The sequence below is a fragment of the Amorphotheca resinae genome, assembly GCF_003019875.1.
Source record: "Amorphotheca resinae ATCC 22711 unplaced genomic scaffold M430scaffold_11, whole genome shotgun sequence".
Lineage (NCBI taxonomy): Eukaryota > Fungi > Ascomycota > Leotiomycetes > Helotiales > Amorphothecaceae > Amorphotheca > Amorphotheca resinae.
In genome coordinates this window covers 1,099,699-1,111,701 of record NW_020194481.1, presented here as the reverse complement: position 1 = coordinate 1,111,701, position 12,003 = coordinate 1,099,699, and the positions used below count along the sequence as shown (strand labels likewise).

Genomic DNA, 12,003 nt, shown 5'->3' with positions numbered 1-12,003 from the left:
ATTTAATGTCGATATAGTAGGGCTATTTGAGATTCCTGGCCTTAAAGGGGAACGGTATTTCGTTACTATTATATGTAGGGCAAGTAGGGCTATTTAGATATACCCTATAAAGTTTAAGTCCTGGGGTTCCCTGCGTGGGCTATACGGTAGATATGTAGCTTTCTTACTAACCGGACGGCTAGCCTCTTTTTTGACGAGGAGGCGGCGCCGTCCCGAGAGGTTACTATAAGGGTACTATAGGGTTCGCCCCTCTCTCTTATCCTCTTCTTCCTTTATACTACTAGCTTGTATGTACTACTATAGAGACACATAGGCCTTATTACGATAGGGTTCGCTAACGACCTTAACCTTTTAGTATTCGGTAAGGACACGATAGAGACACGCTAGTACCTTAAAGAGGCGTAGTAGACATATAGCTAGTAGTTACATATAAGGGGAATAGAGTTTGCCCCTAAAAAGAGCGAGCTTCTTTACCTTACTTACGCCTATACTATACTAATAACGCCTGTCTACCTTAACGGCCGGGTTATACCCCTAGTCTAAAAGGCCTGCTTTCTAGGGGTATAGATAGACCGGAAACTTAGATAGAAGGGCTATCTTAACGCTATTAAACAAAAGTTTATTACCTAGTAGTTTACGCTTACTAGGCTTACTACCTTACGGCCTTATTTATATAATTTAACCTAGACTTAAGATAACATTAAATATATCTTAAAACTACTTAAAATTAGGTTAAAACTAAGTTAAAACTAGTTTTACCTTAGTTTTAACTTAAATTTAACCTAGTTTTAAGTAGTTTTAAATAGTTTTAAAACCCTTTTAACTCTAGTTTTATCGTGATAACACACGATTATTATTAAATCGATTTAGAGATTTAACCTAGTTTTAGAGACTTAACCTAGGTTAAAACTAAGTTAAAACTAAGTTAAAATACCTTAAGCTACCTTAAGCTAGATTTTAAGAGTTAAAACACATTTAAAGAGTTAATTAATTAATTAATAATAATCTATCTATTTATTTATAAAAACAGTTAATTATAAGGGTATTTATAAAGGTAGTCGTAAGGGCAGTTGTAAGGGCAGTTATAAGGGCAGTCGTAAGGGCAGTCGTAAAGAGGTCTATAAAACAATATAATTAGTAAAGGTAAACAAAGTAAGGGTAGAAGGACGATCTATAAGGGTAACAGAGAGCTATTAAAGGTAACAGAGGGCTGTTAAGGGTAACAGAGGGCTGTTAAGGGTAACAGAGGGCTGTTAAGGGTAACAGAGGGCTGTTAAGGGTAACAGAGGGCTGTCGAGATCTGTAAGAGTAAAGGGACGATCTGTAAGGGTAACAGATAGCTGTCGAGATCCGTAAGGGCAACAGAGGGCTGTTAAGGGTATTCGCGAGGGCAACAGAGGGCTGTAGAGATCCGCGAGGGTAACAGAGGGCTGTCGAGGGTATTCGTAAAGGCAACAGAGGGCTGTCGAGATCCGTAAGGGTAACAGAGGGCTAGAGGGCTGTCAAGATCCGCGGAGGCAACAGAGGGCTGTCGAGGGTATTCGTGAAGGCAACAGAAGGCTGTCGAGGGTATTCGTAAAGGTAACAGAAGGCTGTCGAGATCTGCGAGGGCAACAGAGGGCTGTCGAGATCCGCGAGGGTAATAGAGGGCTGTCGAGAACAGAGGGCTGTCGAGGGTAACAGAGGGCTGTCGAGATCCGTAAGGGCAACAGAGGGCTGTCGAGAACAGAGGGCTGTTAAGGGTAACAGAGGGCTGTCGAGATCCGTAGAGGTAACAGAGGGCTATAGAGGGCTAGAGGGCTGTCGAGGGTAACAGAGGGCTGTTAAGGATAACAGAGGGCTGTCGAGATCTATAGAAGTACCTAGGTAATAAAGGGCTGTTAAGAACAAAGGGCTATAGAGGGCTATAAAGGGTATTCGTAATACGCTTGTTTATATATAAACAAAGCTAAATCTTGTAGTCTAGTCACGTAACATAAAATCACGTAACATTATAAGTGTCTAAGACTATACTTTATAAAGTACTTTACTTAAAAACTAGGTTAAATTTAGTTAGATATAGTTAATTCTAAGTTAAATCTAAGCTAAATCTAGTTAGACTTAATTAAATCTAGTTAAAACTACTTAAAACTATTAAAATCTAGCTTAAAATAAGTTAAAACCTTTTAAAACTAGATTAAAACTAAGTTAAGCTTATAAATTTAGGTTAATATAAACTTAATACTAGATTAACTATCTCTTAAATTAAGGGCAGTTAGCCTGTAAGTATATTTACGTAGAGATATAGCCTACTACGCGTAAGGAAGATTTATATAAAGGTAATCTAGAGCGCTATAGTATATAGTATAAGGATCTAGTACTACCCCTTTAGGTAACGAGCTAAGGAGATCGTAAAGGACCTAGCTATAAAGTAGTTATAGTGTCTCTACGTCGTTATAAGGGCGTACTAGACGATACTTGTCTAGTTCCTTAAGTCTAAAGTAGCTACGCCTTTACTAGACCTCTACCTTAACAAATAAGTAGTAGACTTTAAATAACGTCTTAAATGTATAGGTAAGGGCGAACTTATATAGTCTATCTATAATAGAGTAGTGACCTGTCTTTAATAACGCTAGAGACGCTACTATAATACTACTATAACACTACCCTATACGTTACTTAAGTATAAGGTAGGCCGAGCCGTATAAGTAAAGGACTAGTATAAGGACTCTTCTCTAGAAGAGACCTTATAAGAGAACTAGAAGGTACGATAGTCTTAATACAATAGCTTACTAGTATACTAATAAGGCGCCGCCCTAGCCGCGCTACCTACCCCTTTAGTAGATGCCCTTAAGAAGTACTTACTTCTCTATAAGTATAAGAGCTCCCTTTTAATATAGATCTGTACTAGTAAAGTTAGACTCTAGGCTTTCTTTTTTAAACGTAGAGTACTAGAGGTAGTAACCTTCTAGTACCCTTATAGTAAGGCCCTAGAGACAGTAGCTTACCTAGTCCTTAACTACTAGTAGCTTAATTAATAGTAGTAGGCCTTATAGTAAGTACTCTACCTAAGGGCGCTATAGATGTTCTACGACTTTATAGTAGTAATAAAGAGAGGTAAGAGCGCGCGTGTACTAATCCGTTAGCTACTGTCTACTAGCCGATTCCTATAGTTCTGTCTAGCTAAGCGCTACCTAGTAGAGGAGTTATAGAAAAGGGAGTAGCCCTAGCTAGTAGCCGGCGCCTTACCGGCGCCTTACTAGTGTCCTATTAGTATGTTTAGTATTACTAGGCTAGAAGGTTAAGTTCTAGTAGGGTAGCGATAAGGACCTGGCGCCCTAGCGGCGCTACGACAGTATAAGTACAGGTAGTAGTACGTAGGTTTTTACCCGGCTCTAGTACGGTTTTATTACGTGATTTATATAGTATAGAGGTTCCGCATGCGTTAGGCATAGGTAGTAAGACTAATAATAATAATAATAATAATAATTTAATATATTAATTCGTTGCAAAAGAGCTTACTAGCTCTAAATAAGACGCGTTCTGTAAGAAAAAGGGCATTATGTACGAACCTACAAGCCTTAATACGCCTGCCTAAAACAGTATATCTAAAAGACTTAATAGATATGTAATTAAACGTCTTATTAGTCTTTGTAAAGAAAAACATATACCGTTAAAACTATAGCCTTACCTTATACAATTAATAGTACACATTAAAAACCGGACTTATAACTCTATAATTAAGTCGACTCCTTATAAATATATTACACAGAAAAAGCTAAATATTTTATATTTACGAATATTAGGATCCTTAACTTACGTCCTTATCCCTAAGTCAAGGCGTAAGGGTAAATTAGCCGATAAAGCTAATAAAGGGATCTTAATAGGCTTTAACTCGTCTAACAACTTCTTAGTTTACGTTCCTAGTCAAAACAGAGTCATTAACTCTTAGAACGTAGCTATTAAAGAAGAGTTAGAATATAAGGACGACTTTGTTATAGAAGAGGACTATTCTAATTTGATAGAGAACTAAAAATACGATAACTTAACGAATAGTACCTCTAATACTAGTACGAATTTAGAAGACACTACGTCTAATTTAGGAGATATAGACGAATTAAGTGCTGAATTCTATAAAGGCCCTACAACAAGAAGCCGTGCTAGTAGAACACCTACTAGTAACATGTCCTTATATAGCCTAGCTTCTATAGCTTTCTTATCCTCTTTAAATAAGGGGGCTTGCATTAACGATAATTCAAATGACTTATTACCTTAAATTAAGTTAGAGTTACCTAAAATCGACTTTATTAAATTAGAGTCACTTAAACTTAATTCAAACGAATTAGAGTTACCTAAACTTAATTTTGCTAAATTAGAGTCAAATAACTCTAAAAATAAATTATCGAATACATTTAAAGAGCCTAAGAACTATAGAGAGGCTATTAACTTAATATATAAGGATCAATAGATTAAAGCTATAGAAACGGAAATCAATTCGCTTAAGTCAAATAAAGCATAAGACTTAGTACCCTTACCTAAAGAGACTAAACCATTAAAAACAAGATAGGTTTATAAAGTTAAGAACCCTAAGAATAGCCTTAATATAGACGACGTTACGTTTAAGGCTAGATTTGTAGCAAAAGGCTTTAAACAGCTATATGGCCTTGACTACATCGAGACTTTTACGGCCGTTATTAAGCAACTAGCTTAGAAATTGTTGGATTACAAGGTTATGATAGAACGCCGTATTGCCGGATGGACGCGTAACAGGTGAGTGTGACACGTAACAAGTGAAAAGAGGCGCGTAAGAGGTGTAGTATGGCTGTTAGGCCAACGAGTACCGAATCGAATTGAATTGAATTGAATTGACTTGAATTGACGACGAACTTAACGACTTAGAGTGTTTTCTAGAGTCCTTATATACATGATTTAAATTTTCTAGAATATTCTATACTATTCTATAAGCCTTATAGTCGTAATAGGCTACTAGACTTAATTAGGCATAGTATAGAATATTCTAGTACATGAATTTGTAAGCGAAGACACTAAAATCACCTAATACTCGACTAAAATCACACAATATAATCAAATACAACACTAAAATCACGTAATCGCAACTACTAACTAGAGCCACGTAATACGCCACGTAATACGCCACGTAATACGTAATACGCCACGTAATACGCTACGTAATACACTATACTATGTTAGTAGTACGTCGGCTAACACAGTAGGTAACATTTGTAATATATCGCGCATTTGTAATAGAACACGTAAATCACGCAATCTATCACGTAATACGTGTATAGTATCACGTAATAGTAGTATTTGTAATAGTCGGCGTATTGTCGGCTTTCGGCATAACGTTCTAGTATCGGATTAACGATATGCCGTTAAGGTAACGTTAACTTATCAAATTAGAGTTAAGGTAACGTTAAGGTAACTCTAATTTGATTGATTGTAAATAAGGTAACGTTAATCCTTAAAATGCTACTAGTACTGATTTAGTTGTAATATACAACATATAAGGAGCTTAGCTAAGGGGCGCCTATATACCTTAAAGAAGCCGGTAGGTAGTAAGTTAAGACCTAGCGCCTTTTAGGTACCTGTCTTTTAGAGAACGTTAGTAATATCTACTTTTATTATAGTGTCGTTAATAGTAAACCGTTAGTACTACTTGTCCTAAAGGTCTAGAACAACGTTACTAAGATTAGCTATTAATTCTAGAAAGAACTGTTAGCCTAATACTATTACTTTATTATAGTAGCTTATAGCTAGTACCTTTCTATTAGCGCCCTAAAGAGGTAAGAGTAAGGCTAGCTCTAGAGGTATATAGCTATAAAGCCTAGCCTACCTCTTAAGACTCTAGAGTTTCTGTTAGTCCTTTAAGGTAGTAGTAAGGACGCTACGCTAACTCCTAGTCTTTACGTCTTAGATTATATAGAGTTAGTAAGTACTAGCCTACTAGAGGTCGCGCTAGTAGAGCTTAGTTAGGGTAGTAGCGTACTAATAGCGTACTACCTGTACTTACTAGACGGCCTTAAGGACCTTACTGTTCTACTAGGGCTTAGTACGCCCTTAGTTAACCTTCTTTCTTAGGGTAGATATGTCTATAATACGTACAAGCTAAGAGGTAAGTAAGTTAACTGTCTTATTAACCTTATAAGGTATGTCTAGCGGCTCTAAGGAAAGGCATAGCCTCCTAGCCTTAATCGTTACTAGTTCTTAGTCTATTAGGGTCTAGCTCTATCCTAGTACCTCTATAGCTCTCTCTTAGTAATCCCTTACTTAGGTAATAACCTTAATTAGCTAGGTATAGTAGTTAGATCCCTTATACCCTAGGTTACCTTAATAAGTACACTAGAGTGTCGCTATAACTTACGCGTAGTTAATCGTTAAGTCTTGTTTGTTATGTTACTACTATATTAGCTCCTCTTAAGGTATACGTAGTAAGAGCTACTACCTATAGGCCAGATAAAGAAGGGTCTCTAATTTAAGAGTAGTTCTACTAGCGCTATCCTAGAGCAAGTAATAAAGGTTTATATTACTAGTAACGATCTATAGCCCCTTTAGGTCCTTTCTAGTAAGCCGTTAGAGAGGGCTAGCCTAGCTTAAAGAGTTAGGAATTAGCGAGTATATTAACTAGATAGTAATACCTTATAAAGTAACGTAATACTAGTTAACGCCTGTCTTTACTACTTAAGTAAGAAGTAAGTACTACTTATAAACGTAGATAACTACTCTACCTTTGCCCTTATAGACCTACTAGTACTTTACTTATACTAGGTAGTAGACTGTCCTTATCTAAGTATTATACTATAGCTCTTAAATTACTATAACGTTAACTTTACGGCTATTATAAAGCGCTATTAAGGTAAGGCTGTTCTTTCTTATAGTATTCTAGTATACTATTATTAATTTTATTACTAAGAGTCTAGGATCTATAAGTCTTACGTTACAAAAGGGTCGCTAGACCCCTAGTTAGCTTTTTAGCTTAACATCTCTATAATGTTATAGCTCTAGACTATTACTATATCTAGTGCCCTAATAAGAAGGCGCCTTTACTTTACTAGAGTCTTTACTATAAGCTTCTTACTATTACCTGTCTATAGTCTCTTAGGTACTATAATCTAGTAGCTATCGTTACTATCTTATAAGGATACTAGCGTAACGCTAGGTACCTAGCTAGTAAAGCTACTCTTAGACACCTTAAACTGTCTAGGCTTTTGTTAATATATAGTATATACTTACTCCTTTACCTTAAGGGCCTTAAGACACTAATAGTCTTATACTACGTATAGTCTACTATAGTTAACGCATCTCTTTCTACTATTAAGTTAAGGGTACTCTTCTTTACCTTAAGGATATGCCGCTCTTACGTAATAGCTGTACTAGGCCTAGTTCTTATAGAACTACCTAATGTAGCTAAACTAGTAGTACTAGAAGTATCTTTAGATTTGTAGGTTAGCTAAATATAGCTTGTAGTTAAAGATCTAGGCTTACTAGATTAACCCTTGTTTATATAGGCGTGTTACTATATTAGTACTCTAAAGGTATAGTACTACTATTATAAACTTTACTATAAGGGCCTTAATAAGCTTAACTTTAACCTTTATAACATATAGCGCGTAGGCTTAGATCTCTACTAGTAACACTCTTAACTCTACTTATATAATCTAGTCTACTAGTAGGCCCTTTACGATTACTATAAACTTACTCTTATAGAGCTAGGCTATAGGCCTAAACGCCCTCTATACTTAGCCCTAATCTTAGATTACGTTCTTTAGTATAGCCTCTTTAAACGTAAGGATAGTGTTACTACTAGGTAGCTAGTAGGTCGCTACTACCTTAGCGCCCCTAATTACTATATTAGCCGCTATTACTACTTTAATAGTACTACAATATACTAAGTCCTTTATCTGTCTGTCTACCCTAATCCTTAGCTCCTTAATCTACCTCTCTAGTATAACTTATACTCTTGTTAGGCACTAGCTTACTACTAACGCGTAAGTAGCCTAAGGGGCTACTATTACTACTAGCCTCTAGAAGGCCTCTTTTAATATTGTTCTTAATTGTCTAATCGTTACTAGGTTATCGTTAGAAAAGGACCTAAGGGTATATAAGAGAGTTGTCGTATTTATAGCTCTTGTCTCTACTACTATCGTCGTTATAGTAATAAGGTCGCGTAAGAGACGCGACGCCTCTTCCTCCTTACCTAATATTACGTAAGCTTTGATTCTTTGTATAATTTTCTTTGTCTTATCGTCCTTATTACTTCTACTACTCTCTAGCTCCTTACTATAGCTCTTAGTTAAGGTATAAGAGTACTAGCTCCTACTTACAAGTAGGTAGTGTTAGCTCTGTTTAAGTCTAGTATACTTACTATCTGTTACTATAGGCTCGCCTATAGTCTACTAGTACTCTAGAGGGTATCTAAAGGCGCTAATTTTGATTTTATTATTTGTTTTTAAGTTTTTAGGGTAGTAAGAGGCGTAGACGACTAATATATAAAGTAAGTAGGTTTTCTAAAATATGTTATTAACCTATAAGGAGTTTGTATTAAACCTAAGTATATCTCTATAATCTAAGAATAGCTTATTCTTATAACTATAAAAGACATTTATGTCTTTTTAAGGTTTACTAGGTTCTATAAGCGCTTTATTAATCTATTTCTTTAAAAAACATCTCCCTCTTAAAGAGCGGCATTTTTAGAAAACAACAGCTGCTACACTTATTAAAAGGACCTTAAAACACTTCTTTAAGTACCTTCTTTAACTTCTATTGTCGTATAATAGCGTACCTACTAGTACCTTTAGGGAAACCTACTAGAGATAGTCGAAATAGGCTAGAAGGACCTAGAATCTACCCTAGCCGACAATTACTTAGTATTACTATAGAAATATATAAAGTAATATCGTAGGCTAATAGGCAGGCCTCTAGCGCTAGACACTCTCTAGCGATACTAAGTATTAAAAAGTTAGTTAATAAAATTAAATACGTCGTAAAAACTCTATACACGAGTAATAATAACACTAAGGCCCTAGAATAGGCTTAACAAATAGCCTCTTTAATTAAGAATATTAAAACTAAAGTCACAAACCTTAGTACGTAAGGTAGACTAACGTACGTAGTAATAGCTAAAGAGAGAGCGCCCTAAGCCTACCTAGTAACTAGTAGCCCCTTAACCTAGACGTTTAGGTATAAGGACGTTATAGAGATTAAGAGAAGGATTAGGGTTAAGCTCTTTATAAAGGATATAGAGAGATTTAAAAACATTAATTATAAGATAATAAAAGATAAGATTAATGTAGCCTTCTTAGGCGCCTTAGTACAAGCTATTTATAAGTATAGAAACAAAGGCTATACGCTTTATATAAAGGATTTAGAGAGTATAAAGCGAATATAAAGAGATTAGGGCTAGGTAACGTTAACCTTTAGTAGAGTAGAAGTGTTCTAGACTATACTACTAATAATTATATATAATATTAAGGTTAAGAGAGTAGGCCTTAAAGAGGATTCTCTAGAGAAAAAGAAATAGATCTAGGCTATCTAGGTATTAAATCTAGAGATCTAAATCGTTAAGTCGTTCTAGCTAGTTAAGACACACGCCTAAAAGAAGTAGTAGACGTCTCTTGTCCTAAGTATCCTAGACTTTAAATACGTAGAAAAGGTAATTAAGGAAGGCTTAATAGTAGATAGTAAACTATACTACTACGCCCTTTACTCTCTAAGAGTGTCCTTAAACTAGTACTTTAAGTACTAGAAGATAAGACCTTACTAGTTAACTATATGTTTAAAACAGAAAACTTATAGAATATACGTAAGCTCTTACTAGATAAAGACATACTAAAACTTATAAAACAAAGAAAAATAGAGATGTACTAACTATAAGAAAAGAGGACACTAGGCTTAAGACTAGGCGGCCTACCTACTACTATAGAAAAAATTAAAAGAGGTAGAGCAAGCGGCCTTTATAAGGCCTAGTAAGTATTGTTAAGGAGATCTAATTAACACTAAAGTAGCCTTAGGCCTAACCCTTACTCTTGTCTTAAGTAACCTAAAACGCTTTATAAAAAGACTAAGAGTTAACACTCTAACAGGCTAAGAGAAAGCTATACGCTAATATATATAAACCTTTAGCCCTTAAGTAAGAGATACAAGCCCTCTTACTAGTTCCTTAAATAAAAAGAGAAAGAATAGAGAAACTAATAGCTCTAACTCTCGCCCTCTTTTTCTCTTAATACTAAGCTTTAGAACCTTTATAGTACCTAATAGCGTAACTCTAGTTGTCTTTATCCTAAGCTAGATAGAATCCTAAATAAATAGAATACTTATAAGCTAAGACTTCTTATAGAATTAGACTAAGACTTATTTAATATACTATAATATAACGTTAATAAATAAAAGGACGTTATAATCGCGCTACTCTAGGACCCTTCTTTAGCCTAGTACAATATCTTGACTATTTAAGAACCCTAGTATAATAGACATAACTTTATAACTACCTTACTAGGTCTCTAGTAGAGACTAATCTATAGACAAGTAGAAGGTATAAGAGTAGTAATGTATATAAACAAAAAGATTAACTAGACTACTTAGACCTTTAATACCCTTTACCTAGACCTATACTAAGTTAGCCTTAAAGTTAACGTTATAAGTACTCTAACGCTAGTTAAAGTTATAAACATCTATAACCCTTCTCTTCTTAATAAGTATACCTTAAGAAGACCCTTTACTCTCTTAGCCCTTTAGAAAGAGCTAGATAACTAAAGCTATAAGTATATAGTAGTAGAGGACTTTAACCTTTATTACTTTATATAAGAAGGTAGAGCCTTCTAAGACCTAAAGAGAATGTTAGACAAAGTAATAAGTATTTTATAAGACTTTTTACTTAAGATCACGATACTTATTAGAGAACGAACGTAAGAAAGAAGAAACTATAAATCCTATATTAACCTAGCCCTAATCCTAATCGAATTTAAAGATCTCCTTAGCTCTTATAAAGTAAAGCTAAGACACGACCTCTAGTCTAATTACTTCCTTATTACTATAAAGCTTAGATTTAAGGCTAAAAGCTACGTCTTACTCTTATAAAGACAATAGAAAGTAACTAATAAACTAAAGCTCTTTAAAATCCTATAAGGCTTAGTACCGGCAATCTTTAAGCTACATACTCTAGAGGATATTAATAACTAGCTCTAACTACTTATAGACTCCTTAAATTAGGCTATTAAAGTAGTAGTCTTATAGTAAAGAGTAAGCGACAGGTCTAAAAGCTTCTAGAACAAGGAGTATAGTAAGTAAGTAAAGAAGGTAAGACAGGTAGACCTAAGAAAGTACTAGAGAAGAGGTAAGAGAATTCTAGAAGAGACAATAAGAGAGTAGTATAGAATAGTAAGAGAAAAGAAAAAGGTAATCCTAAAAGCCTAGACCCTTTACATTAAGGCCTTAGTCTATAAGGCTAGCTAGCGTAAAAAGAGAATATAGTAACTTAAACAATAAGTAAAGAATAAAAGCTACTTGCCTAGACCCTTACTATAGTTCCTAACCCTTTACTTTTAAAGTAAAAGGGCCTTAGTTAATACTTATAAGATAAAGGCTAAAGCTTTCTAAGACGTTTTCTTTACCTTAGTTCTTAACGCTAATCTTTTAGACATCTTAGAATACTAATACCCTTAGGACAGGCTAGTTAACCTAAGAAAGAGACAATATAAAGACAGTCTATTCTACTTATAAGAGTTCTTAGTAGATAAAGTTTACGTTATAATTAAGAAGCTTAAGAACAAGAAGGCCTTAGGCCTAGATAAGATCCTAAATAAGATTATTAAAATATTAATAGAGGTCTTACTCTAACACTATACTTACTTCTTTAACTACTATACCTAAGTTAGGTACTTCTTAGAGAGGTTTAGGGTAGCCTAAACTATTATAATCTTAAAGCTAAGAAAAGACTACTACTAAGTAAAATTATATTAACTAATTACTCTTCTTAACACCCTTAAAAAGACTCTAGAGAAGCTAGTC

The 12,003-nt window shown here is 34.8% G+C and overlaps 1 protein-coding gene across 1 annotated transcript; it reads right to left on the bottom strand.

Annotated features, from left to right (window-relative positions):
- Window positions 1–1,491: 1,491 nt before the first annotated feature.
- On the bottom strand, window positions 1,492–11,636 carry M430DRAFT_22213 (hypothetical protein; the record flags this gene model as incomplete). The annotated part of the gene is made up of 2 exons (XM_024864657.1): window positions 1,492–1,716; window positions 11,607–11,636. The coding sequence occupies 2 exons, from the start codon at window positions 11,634–11,636 to the stop codon at window positions 1,492–1,494; spliced, it is 255 nt and encodes an 84-aa protein (XP_024718055.1).
- Between the last annotated feature and the right edge of the window lie 367 nt (window positions 11,637–12,003).